Source organism: Protopterus annectens, chromosome 9.part0 (genome assembly GCF_019279795.1).
Source record: "Protopterus annectens isolate FY-2018-M chromosome 9.part0, PAN1.0, whole genome shotgun sequence".
NCBI lineage: Eukaryota > Metazoa > Chordata > Ceratodontiformes > Protopteridae > Protopterus > Protopterus annectens.
This window is the reverse complement of record NC_056743.1, coordinates 850,680,124-850,694,293: the sequence shown is the minus strand read 5'-3', so window position 1 is coordinate 850,694,293 and position 14,170 is coordinate 850,680,124. Positions and strand designations below refer to the sequence as shown.

At 42.8% G+C, this 14,170-nt stretch overlaps 1 protein-coding gene across 2 annotated transcripts in view; it reads left to right on the top strand.

Annotated features, from left to right (window-relative positions):
• Window positions 1-14,170, top strand: part of LOC122811596 (60S ribosomal protein L5-B-like) — a 225,772-nt gene that overhangs the window by 127,419 nt on the left and 84,183 nt on the right. For both annotated transcript variants that reach the window (XM_044083551.1, XM_044083550.1), the window contains 2 exons: window positions 2,556-2,733; window positions 4,122-4,210. In XM_044083551.1, the coding sequence (XP_043939486.1) occupies window positions 2,556-2,733; window positions 4,122-4,210 (267 nt within the window). The remainder of the gene's footprint in view (window positions 1-2,555; window positions 2,734-4,121; window positions 4,211-14,170) is intronic.

Below are 14,170 nucleotides of genomic sequence, written 5' to 3'. Positions count from 1 at the left end.
CATCTCTCGCATATATTTGTATTTGTTAGGAGGAGGAGAGGGTTGTCTGTGTACGAGGCAATTGTAACATTGCCTCAAGATTTCCAGATTCACCAGCTGAACAGGAGAGGATGCCAGCAACTGATGCTTCGACATGCTAGAATAGTGAAAAAAGATTGCTGTGTAACTGAGTCAGAAAGGATCTATAGGGAAATTGGGTAATCAAGGGAATTTAGGTGAATGAAGTACTTTCTTTTGTTTAAGAGTGCTTTACCTGTATAAAAAATGCTTTAGGAGCAAGTGCTGAGCTTTTCAGTTAGAGTATAGGCTGTTTAGATTGCAAGTACAGCAGTTCTAAGGGAAAAATTGAAGAGTACACTTTATGGAGCCAGAAATAGTTTAAACTTGATTAACCGGCGCTGCTCTATGAGCAACTTCGCGCTAATTTGCGCTAAAGCGCGCAAAAACGGATTTTATAGCAGGGGGTTGAAAAGAGCCAGGAATTGACCCAAAATGGCCAGTAAACTACAAGTTGCTGGGCTGGAACCAATCCTCTAGGGACAAATAGGTTGCTCAGTGCTCCTCACTCCCACTGGTGAACAAAGAAGCTTCCTCTTATCCAAATAAGGATATGGATAGCACAGGAACTAAGACAAAGCCCAGAGATCAGCAAAATCTGAAGACTGGACTATTCTAGTTCAGAAAAGTGGGAAAACAAGGATATTTTTTTGTTTTTTTTTTTTTTTTTTTACAGAGAAAGGAGAAAAAGATACAGTAGCAAACAGTAAATGCTATAAAACGGCTAGTGCACTTGTGTGTTAGCCTAACAATTTAAACAAAAATAACTTTTTAAAGTGCTAACAGTTTAAAATCTACACAGGTACAGTAAAAACAATATGCAGAGCTGTTTTTTAGGCGAAATGCAGTCGAGATGCAGTAATTTAAGCGAAAGCCAGAAAAAATACTTATAAATCCAGGAAAGTCGCTCTTTCACTATCTACTGCTTGTAGAACTCTGCAGGACACCACAAGGAGGTGTGCGGAGTCTTTTACAAGTGAAAAAGCACGCAAAAACAGGCTTTATAGCAGGGGGTTGAAAAGAGCCAGGAATTGACCCAAAATGGCCAATAAGCTACAAGTTGCTGGGCTGGAACCAATCCTCTAGGGACAAATAGGTTGCTCAGTGCTCCCCACTCCCACTGGTGAACAAAGAAGCTTCCTCTTATCCAAATAAGGATATGGATCGCACAGGGACCAAGACTAAGCCCAGAGATCAGCAAAATCTGAAGACTGGACTATTCTAGTTCAGAAAAGCGGGAAAACAAGGATATTTTTTTTTTTTTTTTTTTTTACAGAGAAAGGAGAAAAAGATACAGTAAACAGTAAATGCTATAAAACGGCTAGCGCACTTGAGTGTGTTAGCCTAACAATTAATTTAAACAAAAATAACTTTTTAAAGTGCTAACAGTTTAAAATCTACACAGGTACAGTAAAAACAATATGCAGAGCTGTTTTTTAGGCGAAATGCAGTCGAGATGCAGTAATTAAAGCAGAAGCCAGAAAAAAAATACTTATAAATCCAGGAAAGTCACTCTTTCACTCTCTGCTGCTTGTAGAACTCTGCAGGACACCACGAGGAGCTGTGCTGAGTCTTTTACAAGTGAAAAAGCGCGCAAAAACGGGCTTTATAGCAGTCCGAGAGCTCAGTCAGATTCTTTCTTACCAGTTTCTCGTTGTTGTACCATTTCTTACCATGTGTGTTTGCGTAACTATTAATTACATGAGAGAACAAGCGAAAGTCGTTAAAGTGGCTATTAAAAGCATCAGATTTCAAACATACTATTAACCCCAAAGGTACTGTAATTGCATTAAACTCCTGGTGTAATCAAGATGTCCTAACTAAGCTATATTGTCTATACTAATTTCTAAACTATAACACTTAGTTCTACAAATACTGCAGTTTTTTTTTTTTTTGAAAATTGATGAAGATATTATAAAAATTTAACCTATTTATAGCTATTAAAAAGATTTGGGTATTAAGACAGAAGTAAAATTGTAAAATATATGCTCTGTTGGAAAGTTGAGTAAGTACTTGCATATAGATTTATATTAATCAAGTACATGAAATATCTTTGCAGGAAGAGGAGGAAAGAGGAAGAAGAAAGCAAAGGAAAAAAAGGGGGGGGTCAGGAAAGATGAGAAAAACTGAGGAGTGACATTTCTCTTAATATTAGGTTTCTTACGTTTCATTTACTATATAAATTATTCCATCTTTATTTACCCTTCATTGTCTACATTTTTTTAAATCCATGAAGTTCTCAAGCAATTTTCTTTGTAACAACAAAAGCTGGCTGCTTGGGGCTAACAGTTTTATAGCCAATTGTAAAGTGTTAGTTAATGTAGATTGTTGTGCTTTATTTCCTCTTATTTGCTGGGGTACATTTTTAGTACGTTGCATGTAAAAAGTTTTAAAATTATCTGGGAGAACCTTTGTGACACTGCATAAAGCATTGTTATTTTAGAACAGGATGCATCCAGGTTGTTACTCATTGAACGTCTGGCTTTTATATCTTACAGCATTAAGCGTTTCCCTGGCTATGACTCTGAGAGCAAAGAGTTCAATGCAGAAGTTCACCGACGATACATCTATGGACTGAACATTGCAGATTATATGGCACAACTAAATGAGGATGATGAGGATGCTTTCAAGAAGCAGTTTTCTCGCTACATTAAGAATGGTGTTGCCTCCGATTCAGTATGTGTGTGTTTATTGAGTAAAAGGGGTGCTACGCTGTAAAAGGAATTAGAATATATTGGCAGCACTAGCTAGGCTTTAAAAGGAGAATTCGAATATATTTGCAACACTAGGGAATTTTGTGGTACATCTGTTTCAGTATTCACTGGGTTAATAGGATGCAAGTTGTATACAGTATGTCATTATTTGAAAAATGTGTTGTAAAACTCAGTGCAGAAGTGGATACATTTTCTTGTATCGGGGGGGGGGGGGCAAGGATGCATATATATGAATTTGTCATCAGGGGTGTAAACTCCGATTGAAGTAATTCTGCCTTTTTCATCCATGCTAAAGCTGCATCTCTTTCCCTGGCCTGGAAGGCATATAATGTTGGTAATAGATTTTGGGAACAAAGTATACACGTGTGTTGAAAAGTAATTTTTGTAGTGGTGAGTATAATGTCATAAGACAAGTATGCACCATGAGACACTGCAATGTCTAATCATGAGTCATGGCTTTGATTCTGTGATGGCAACCTTAGCATGTGTTCTCTCATACTGGGTTTTTATACTGAAATTTTATTAGAAAGCAGCAAGCGAGTACTTTTGATCATATTAGTGTTTTGAAATGTTTTGCTGAATGATTTTGTTTGATTCTCTTCAGTTCAAAAAAGAAACATGAAAAGATGTTCAGAAAGATTGGATTACTACTGCAGATGCAGTGCATCTGTCTTGCACCACTCTTGACCCGATTTCAGATAGTTGCTTGAGAGCCAGGACGTTAGTTATGGGAGAGGATTGATGTGCCACTAGCCTTCTGTCTTTCCTTGGAAAAGGGATAGTATTATCCCTGCCACGGGAATGCCTTCTGATGAAGCCAAGGTAGTGATGTTTTTTTTAGCTATTGTGATCTGCAGAGTACTGTGACAAAGGCATCCTTATGTGGAATGCAAGATTGTGGGAGTAGACACTTTGACCCATTGTGATACACTGAACATTGTCATTGGAGGATGTGGGCATGAAGGGAAAAATCTATCCCCTGATATAATGACCTAGATAGATATCTGTGTGTCTGTTGTTCTTGCTGCTTTGCTTCCACTTTCCCACCATGATATATTTCCAATTTTGTCTTCTTTAGGGAGACTTTACCACATTAGATTGATTAAGGATTGCACCAGCATTCAGGGAAAAAAATAGATCATTAGATATGTGATTTGAAGTTATCTGGCTTGGGCAGTAATTGGGAGAGGGGCCCAAAGATATTCAGAGAATTTTTCTGTATCTTTCAAGTGAATATTCATCTAAGGAGTTTGTTGTATGCATCCCCATCCATGAGGTAGTATTTTGTATCCTTAATTACTTGTGTTCTTCAGCTACCCCATTAATGATGCCATCTTTTGCATTTTATAGGTGGAAAAGATGTATAAAGCAGCACATACTGCAATCCGGGCCAGTCCTGTCCATGTGAAGAAACCCAAGAGGGATGTAAAGATCAAACGGTAAGGAAACTGTCTCAAACCAAGAGATATGGTGGCATGGAATAGATGCACAGGTTTAGTATTCCCCATACTCTGAGGGAAAGCAATCTCGGAATTAGTATATAAAATTAGTATGAGGGTGTAGCAATGCTGCCTTCAGAATCTGAGGTAAAGAATGGGGCAAAGCCTTTGCTTTACAAAAATGGTGTGAAAGGAGTAGCAAAGTTTTGAAATTTGCTGTCATTGGGTAGGATCATAATTTAACTTCAGAAACAACAGAACTTTCAATTTCTGGTCTTTCACTTCTGAGGTTGAGACAGAATATGGGCAAACGAGACCTCTCGCCTCCAAGCCCTTGTACTCCAGAAAAGGTAGAAAATTGAAAGGCAGTTTGTAAATTGTCTTCAGCCTGAATCGTAAGGTGTTATACAGGCATAGATAGCAAAAGCCAAAGTTTTCGTTTAACATCTAATTTAGAGAGGCACGGAGTTGGAAAGTGAAGTCATACCATCCCTTAGCGGTTACCAAAATGCACCAAGAAGTTAGTTCTACATTTCTTACTTTCCGTAGTGTAGGGCAGGAAAGCTCATCCTCCATTCTTTAGTATTGCATCCTTTCAGGTGGAATTGATCTCCACCTTCATGATGTACCTTCGACACAGTCAAATCAGTAGTTCCCTCTCCTGCTGATCCTCCCCACACTGTAACATCCACATTATCTAGGCCAGCACATTTATCACCTAAAGTAAAGTACTGCATAACTTGTTATGGAACTCATCCACTGTTTCCTTACGGAGTAAAAACAATGTTGGATCCAGTGTTTCTCCCAGCAAATCTGCAGGCAAATACAATCGGAAACCTGCATCAGTTGCTGTAACTGTTTATCGGCAAGTAGACTGCCTACACATTTCTGCCCAGAGTTCTTCCACAAAATTATGTATGTTTCTGCTTTTGTTCTGTTCTTCTTCCTTAGCGTTGTACTGCAAGGTTGTCATTAGATATTGTCCTGGTTTTGTTATACGTTCGTAGACCAATCCATCCAAATACATAGCAGTCTCCAATCACCCTTCTGCAGTGTGTGCATGTATGACTGTTTCAGCCTGCATGTGTGTGAGTGAATGCGTGCCTGAAAGCAGTAAGTATGGCTATGTGAATGCCAAGAAAGCTGTGTTTGTGTGTGTGAGTGAGAGTGAGCAATGCAGAATAGAAAGAACAGTGCGTGCAAGAAAGTAGTATGTATGTCTGTGTGAATGCAGAAATGGCTATGCTTGCATCTATTAGAAAGAGTGAGCAATGCATGAGAGAATGAATGCATGAAAGCAGGGTGTGTGTGTGTGTGTGTGTGTGTGTGTGTGTGTGTGTGTGTGTGTGTGTGTGTGTGTGTGTGTGTGTGTGTGAATGCTGAAAAGACTTTGTATGGATGCATATGAGAGATAAAGTAGGCAATGCTTGAGATAATGACTGGTGCGTGTGTGAAACCTGAATGTCTGAGTATGTCTGTGTATGACAAACGGGGGTCTGGGTCATGCATCTGGCCATCTGCTTAGTATGCCACAAAAAGGAACATCCATAATTTATTTATTTATTTTGTCTGTTTCACCAAGAGCTGCCGGATATAGCTGTAACTGTAATAAGCGGATCGATTGCAATGTATCGCTCTGCTTATTACAGTGAAATACTTTTTTTTTTCCTCCAGTGGCTCTTGCTGAAGAGTATGGTGCTGGATTATAGCACTACCCATACCGTTAATAACTTGCAATTTTTGCCCCCAGTTCGCCAGAAAACAACGTCGCTCTGCACAAAGGAATAAAACATAGCCATAAATCAGGATGTTCCAACGGCAATCTGTACAGTTGAGTGGTATGCCCGGGCGTGTTATGGTGTGTGTATGTATGCATATGTATTTCTCATTCGGATTGTATGTGGGTTCGTGAATGCATGTGTGAAGGCAGAATGTCTGTGTGTTTGAATGCAGAAGAGACTGTGTATGTTGTGTGAGAAGGCGGGTTAGCGATGCATGAGAGAATGAATAGTGCGTGTGTGGAAGCAGAATGTTTGTGTGTGAATGTAGAAGAGACTGTGTGTGAGACAGTAAAAGTTAGTGATGCCTAGGAGAATAAACATGGAGTGTGTGAAAGCAGAATGTCTGTGTGTGTGAATGCAGAAGAGACGGTGTCTGACTGTGTGTATGCAAGAGAGTGAGTGATGTAGGAGAGAATGAATTGTGCGTGCCTGAAAGCAGGATGTGCGTGTGTGAATGCAGAAAAGCCTTTGTATGCATGTGTTTGAGAAAAAGTTGCTGATGCATGAGAAAATGATTAGTGCTTGTGTGAGAGCTGAATGTCTGTGTGTGTATGAGAGACGAGGATGTGATTGAGATATATATATATATATATATATATATATATATATATATATATATATATATATATATATATATATATATGTGTGTGTGTGTATTTTTTTGTATTATATTTACTGCTTCACTAAAACTTCGTTTTAATCTCCAAATGCAACTAACAGCTGTGGGATATAGATGAAAACTGTAATAAGCCAATCGTTAGTGTATCGATCGGCTTATAAGTCCTTTTTTGTGTGTGTGTGTGTTTTTAGGGGCTCTTGATGAAGGGGTATGGTGCTGCATCATAGCACTGCCAATACTTTTTTAACGTGCAACTTTTGCCCCCAGTTTGTCTGCAAATACAAAAATATGAGCCATAAATCTGGACGTTCCTGCGAAAATCTCTACAGTCCATTGTTATGCCGGGAATGTTGTGGGTGGGTGGGTGTGTGTGTGTGCGCATGTGTGTTTCTCGTTCTGATTGCATGTGGGTTCCTGAATGCATGTGTAAAGGCAAAATGTGTGTGTGTCTGTCTGCAGAAGACTTTGTATGCGTGTGTGAGAAAAGAGTTAGCAAGGGTGAAGAGAGAATGTACAGTGTGTCAGTGAAAGCAGAATGTGTGTGAATGTAGAAGAGACTGTGTACACCTGGGTACAAGAGAGTTAGCGATGAATGTCTTGAGTGTGTGAATGCAGAAGTCTAAAGTCAGGAAAAACTGAAGAATAATTCCACTTTAATAACAATTTTCACAAACTTGACACTTTCACCATAAAACAAATGGCTTCATCAGAGTCGGTGGAAAATCTAAAATCATTCACATAAATAGTTGCATCATCTAGCAACAACCAATCATTTTCCTTAATACATTAATAAATCAGTTTAATTAAAATTTCACACTAAACTGTTCCAGCTGCTTTAAGAACAAAAAAAGAAAACGTATGTTGTATAAAAATGTATGAATAAAACTTAATGCACATAATACTCAATAAATATTGTATATATATTGATATACCTATATAAACCTATACATATACACAATACTTAATAAAAATATATGTGCATATCTTTATTATATAAATAAATGTTTAACTAATATGCACATTGCTTCACCCAACTTTCAAAATAGTAGTAATAATAATAAATAATGTGATAATATTGGCCGCTTCAATACTTAGGTTCATAGCTCATAGCTTATAATGGAAACAATTGTTATATAGTGGAACTACATGTTTAAAGTATTATATTAATAGATAGTGTAACTCCTTGACTTCAGATAGGGAAAAATGGATATACTATCATTAATACCTGGGTATTTGGTAGCGTTTAATCTTATTTGCCAAGTTTCCAACATGTCACCCTTCAACTTGTCATCACCACCTTGTATGTTGGACATAACTCGACCTAACACAAAGAAAATAAACTTTTTAAAGTTTGGACAAACTGTGGTGTGTATATACAGGGCATTGAGGGTGTCCTTATTTCTAATAGCTCTGAGATGTTCTGCAATTCTTTCTTTAAGTTTCCTCATCGTTTTTCCCACATAAAAAGCTGGGCATGATGTACACCTAGCTAGATATAGTACCATTCTTGAGTTGCAACAACATCTTCCTGGACAGGGAACAGACCTATTATAACCCGCAATCACTACTTAAGGCCCCTCATTGATGTATCTACAAATCCTACATGCCCCACATTTATACATCCTTGAGTAACCTTTACTAACGGTGTTTGCTCCAAAATACTTTTAATTCTTTCCCTTACTAAAGACAACTCTTAACATATCACCCAAAACTTAGTTTTAGTTCCAACACAAAAGAAGTTCCCAAACTCTTCGCATAGTGTCCACAATGAATGGTGTCTGATGATTAAATTTCAAAATCATTGCACTGTTCTTAACTCCTTGGTTAACTTCCCTTTGTGCTATATTTCCACCTCTTAATATGGGGGGAAACTGGGTAGCTCTTTTTGTTTTTATTTCTCTTTTGATATTAATCAAAAGTTTAAGGGGATAACTCTCTCCAAAAACATACCTACTAATTCATAAAGTTCTTAAAATCTCATTGTCACTAACCAAATGTGACAATCTTACCATTTGGCCCTTGACTACACTCTTCCCCTGATGGTAGGGATGACTATTTTTGTAATGTAACAAGGAATTACTATGTCTTTTTTTCTAAATATAGTACTTTGCATCCCCTCACTAGTTTTTAACAAGTGTATGTCAAGAAAGTCAATGTTGCTCTCATTCCAAGTACTAGTAAATTTGAAGAAGCTGGTAGTTGAATTTAAATAATCTATAAATTCTATAGCTTCAAATTCATTACCCTTCCAAAGAATCAGTATGTCGTCTAGGAATAGACTGTACAACAGTATCTTTTCCATAAACCTGGAACCAAAAATAAAGACCTCTTCCCAGTGTAATAGTACAAGGTTAGCAAACCCTAGGGCACACTTCATCCCCATAGCTACACTTGCCGAAAAATTTCCCCTTCAAATGTCAAGAAGTTGTTACTTAAAACTAACTCCCATTAAAGCAACTAAAAGGTTGACTTTTCCTCCTAGCCTACCATGCTTATTTAAACTTTCCCTGAAATACTCCAGTCCTTCCACATGGGGGATAATTGAAAACAAATTAATGTCAGTGGTGAAAAAAGACCTTGTGAAGGTATCATTAACGTCCCTCAAACGTTCTAAACAATTCCAAGAGTCTTTAATTGTCTGGTCCACACCCAAAATGATCCCCTGAATATCCTTGTCCAGAAAAGATGATAAAGGTTCCGTTTCAAGCCCTTGGTCACTACAGTGGGCCTAAAAGAGGGATCCTCTGTACATTTGTGCACCTTGGGGATCCCAAAGAACACCGGTATCACCGGGTGTTCCACATTCAAAAAATCAAATTCATCTTCATGTATTTCTCCTTGAAAAAGTGCATCTAGCAAAAACAAGTCACTCAAGATAAGCTATATGCATTTCATTGAGCGATGCCCTCTGGGATGTGAATGTATCACTTAAAATTTCATGCATCTTGGCAACATAATCAAAATGAGCCATGATAACTACCCCTCCCCCTTATCAGGCTTCATTATTCTCACCTCATGGTTATTAGCTAACTCAAAAAGTATTTTTCTTTCCTCAGTGCTTAAATTGTCATGATCCATAAGCCTTCCAGTATTATTCAACCCCCTCCTAACTTCACTGATGCATAGTTTTTCCAAATATCAATACTTCCTTATGTGTTGGGGGAATAAAAGTGCTTTTCCTTTTGAGTGTACTTAAAACATTATTTGAATTGTTCATACCATCATTCTGTTGTCTATAAAAAATAGACAGATTCATTTGCCTTGTAAACATTTTTATACTAATAAAATAATCAACGAAATTCAAATAAAATGCTGGAACAAATGTGACCCCTTTAACAAACCATGATGCACATCATTTATTGTTAAGGCACTGTAATTATATATGGAAAACCCATTTTTTTGACAGTGAACAACACAATTACCAGAAGCATTTACATCACTCATTTGTAACACTAAAATTTTCTGTGTCTTGCTGTACAACTACGTTTCCATCATTAGCCTCTATTGTTGTCCCTTCCTGGCATTCCATTGTCGTTTGTTATTCTGAATGTTGTTGCGTCGGTAATAATGAGTCCCCTTGGGCCTGGTAACCCTGCCCTTCTCCTTTCTTGTTCATTAATCGTTCTGATCTCTTCTCCTGGGGACGCATTGGTAAAAAACGCTGATCCTCATGACATTGTCACGAACATTATTACCCTCACAATTCAAACACAAATCACCATTAACATATCCTCTAACCCTGTTGGTATTTCTAACACCCACATTGGTGTTAGACACAGAGGGGATATACTTTGTTGTTTTTGTAGTCTTCAGAGTCCCTCAGTAACTTTTTAGTTTTAATTTTTATATTTTTGTTCACAAAACTTTCAACATTATCTAACATAGTACGATATTTAACAGCATGCTGAGAAAACAACAAATCGTTCACATTGTTCTCATTTAAAGTCTGTATTTCTTTTTCCATAATGGCCAATCTGTTCAAATTGTTCTTAATAAGTGTCACACATTTCCAAACCTGTTCTGTTGAATAAATCAACCAGTTGTTTAAACGCTGTCGAGTCACCTTCCACACCCATAGGTAACTTCCAGACCCTCAACCATTGTGAGACAGAGTCCCTGCCTGCGCCTCTCTCTGCCTGCGCCTCTCTCTCTGCCTGCGCCTCTCTCTCTGCCTGCGCCTCTCTCTGCCTGCGCCTCTCTCTGCCTGCGCCTCTCTCTGCCTCGCTCTCTCTCTCTCGCCTCTCTCTCTGCCTGCGCCTCTCTCTCTGCCTGCGCCTCTCTCTCTCTCTCTGCCTCTCTCTCTCTCTCTCTGCCTCTGCCTGCGCCTCTCTCTCTCTCTCTCTCTGCCTCTCTCTGCCTCTCTCTCTCTCTGCCTCTGGCTCTCTCTCTCTCTCTCTCTGCCTCTCTCTCTCTCTCTCTCTGCCTCTCTCTCTCTCTCTCTCTCTCTGCCTCTGGCTCTCTCTCTCTCTGCCTCTGGCTCTCTCTCTCTCTCTCTCTGCCTCTGGCTCTCTCTCTCTCTCTGCCTCTGGCTCTCTCTCTCTCTCTGCCTCTGGCTCTCTCTCTCTCTCTCTCTCTCTCTGCCTCTCTCTCTCTCTCTGCCTCTGCCTCTCTCTCTCTCTCTCTCTGCCTCTGGCTCTCTCTCTCTCTCTCTCTCTCTGCCTCTGGCTCTCTCTCTCTCTCTGCCTCTGGCTCTCTCTCTCTCTGCCTCTGGCTCTCTCTCTCTCTCTGCCTCTGCCTCTGCTCTCTCTCTCTCTCTCTCTGCCTCTGGCTCTCTCTCTCTCTCTCTCTCTCTCTCTCTCTGCCTCTGGCTCTCTCTCTCTGCCTCTCTCTCTCTCTGCCTCTCTCTCTCTCTCTGCCTCGCCTCTCTCTCTCTCTGCCTCTCTCTCTCTCTCTCTCTGCCTCTCTCTCTCTCTGCCTCTCTCTCTCTCTGCCTCTCTCTCTCTCTCTCTCTCTGCCTGCGCCTCTCTCTCTCTCTCTGCCTGCGCCTCTCTCTCTCTCTGCCTGCGCCTCTCTCTCTCTCTCTCTGCCTGCCTCTCTCTCTCTCTCTGCCTGCCTCTCTCTCTCTCTGCCTGCGCCTCTCTCTCTCTCTCTGCCTGCGCCTCTCTCTCTCTCTCTCTGCCTGCGCCTCTCTCTCTCTCTCTGCCTCTCTCTCTCTCTGCCTCTCTCTCTGCCTCTCTCTCTGCTCTCTCTCTCTCTGCCTGCGCCTCTCTCTCTCTCTGCCTCTGCCTGCGCCTCTCTCTCTCTGCCTCTGCCTGCGCCTCTCTCTCTCTGCCTGCGCCTCTCTCTCTCTCTCTCTGCCTGCGCCTCTCTCTCTCTGCCTGCGCCTCTCTCTCTCTGCCTCCTCTCTCTCTCTCTCTGCCTCTCTCTCTCTCTCTCTCTGCCTCTCTCTCTCTCTCTCTGCCTCTCTCTCTCTCTCTCTGCCTCTCTCTCTCTCTCTCTCTGCCTCTCTCTGCCTCTCTCTCTCTCTCTGCCTCTCTCTCTCTCTGCCTCTCTCTCTCTCTCTGCCTCTCTCTCTCTCTCTCTCTCTGCCTCTCTCTCTCTGCCTCTCTCTCTCTCTGCCTCTGCCTCTCTCTCTCTCTGCCTGCGCCTCTCTCTCTCTCTCTGCCTGCGCCTCTCTCTCTCTGCCTGCGCCTCTCTCTCTCTCTCTGCCTGCGCCTCTCTCTCTCTCTCTCTCTCTGCCTCGCCTCTCTCTCTCTCTCTCTCTCTGCCTCTGCCTCTCTCTCTCTCTCTGCCTCTCTCTCTGCCTCTCTCTCTCTCTGCCTCTGCCTCTCTCTCTCTGCCTCTGCCTCTCTCTCTCTCTGCCTCGCCTCTCTCTCTCTGCCTCTCTCTCTCTCTCTGCCTGCGCCTCTCTCTCTCTCTGCCTGCCTCTCTCTCTCTCTCTCTGCCTCTCTCTCTCTCTCTGCCTGCGCCTCTCTCTCTCTCTGCCTCGCCTCTCTCTCTCTCTGCCTCTGCCTCTCTCTCTCTCTCTGCCTCTCTCTCTCTCTGCCTCTCTCTCTCTCTCTGCCTCCTCTCTCTCTCTGCCTCTCTCTCTCTCTCTGCCTCTGCCTCTCTCTCTCTCTGCCTCTCTCTCTCTCTCTGCCTCTCTCTCTCTCTCTGCCTCTCTCTCTCTCTCTGCCTCTCTCTCTCTCTCTGCCTGCCTCTCTCTCTCTGCCTCTCTGCCTCTCTCTCTCTCTCTCTCTCTCTGCCTCTCTCTCTCTCTCTGCCTCTCTCTCTCTGCCTCTCTCTCTCTCTCTGCCTCTCTCTCTCTCTCTCTCTCTCTGCCTGCCTCTCTCTCTGCCTGCCTCTCTCTGCCTCTCTCTCTCTCTCTGCCTCTCTCTCTCTCTCTGCCTCTCTCTCTCTCTGCCTGCCTCTCTCTCTCTGCCTCTCTCTCTCTGCCTCTCTCTCTCTCTCTCTCTGCCTCTCTCTCTCTCTGCCTCTCTCTCTCTGCCTCTCTCTCTCTCTGCCTCGCCTCTCTCTCTCTCTGCCTCTCTCTCTCTCTCTCTCTCTCTCTCTCTCTGCCTGCGCCTCTCTCTCTCTGCCTCTGCCTCTCTCTCTCTGCCTCTGCCTCGCCTCTCTCTCTCTGCCTCTGCCTCTCTCTCTCTCTCTCTCTGCCTCTGCCTCTCTCTCTCTCTCTGCCTCGCCTCTCTCTCTGCCTCTGCCTCTCTCTCTCTCTCTCTGCGCGCGCCTCTCTCTCTCTCTGCGCGCCTCTCTCTCTCTCTCTCGCCTCTCTCTCTCTCTGCCTCTCTCTCTCTCTCTCTCTGCCTGCCTCTCTCTCTCTGCCTGCCTCTCTCTCTGCCTGCGCCTCTCTCTCTCTGCCTCTGCCTCTGCCTCTCTCTGCCTCTGCCTCTCTGCCTCTCTCTGCCTCTCTCTCTCTCTGCCTCTCTCTGCCTCTCTCTCTCTCTGCCTCTGCCTCTCTCTCTCTCTCTCTCTGCCTCTCTCTCTCTCTCTCTCTGCTCTCTCTGCCTCTCTCTCTCTCTGCCTCTCTCTCTCTCTCTCTCTGCCTCTCTCTCTCTCTCTCTCTCTCTGCCTCTCTCTCTCTCTCTGCCTCTCTCTCTCTCTCTCTGCCTCTCTCTCTCTCTCTCTGCCTGCCTCTCTCTCTCTGCCTCTCTCTCTCTGCCTCTCTCTCTCTCTGCCTCTCTCTCTCTCTCTGCCTCTGCCTCTCTCTCTCTCTGCCTCTCTCTCTCTCTCTCTGCCTCTCTCTCTCTCTCTCTGCCTCTCTCTCTCTCTGCCTGCCTCTCTCTCTCTCTGCCTCTGCCTCTCTCTCTCTCTCTCTGCCTGCCTCTCTCTCTCTCTCTGCCTGCCTCTCTCTCTCTCTGCCTCTCTCTCTCTCTCTCTGCCTCTGCCTGCCTCTCTCTCTCTCTGCCTCCCTCTCTCTCTCTGCCTCTCTCTCTCTCTCTCTCTCTGCCTCTCTCTCTCTCTCTCTCTCTCTGCCTCTCTCTCTCTCTCTCTCTCTCTGCCTCTGGCTCTCTCTCTCTCTCTCTCTCTCTCTCTCTCTGCCTCTCTCTCTCTCTCTCTCTGCCTCTCTCTCTCTCTCTGCCTCTCTCTCTCTCTCTCTCTGCCTCGCCTCTCTCTCTCTCTCTC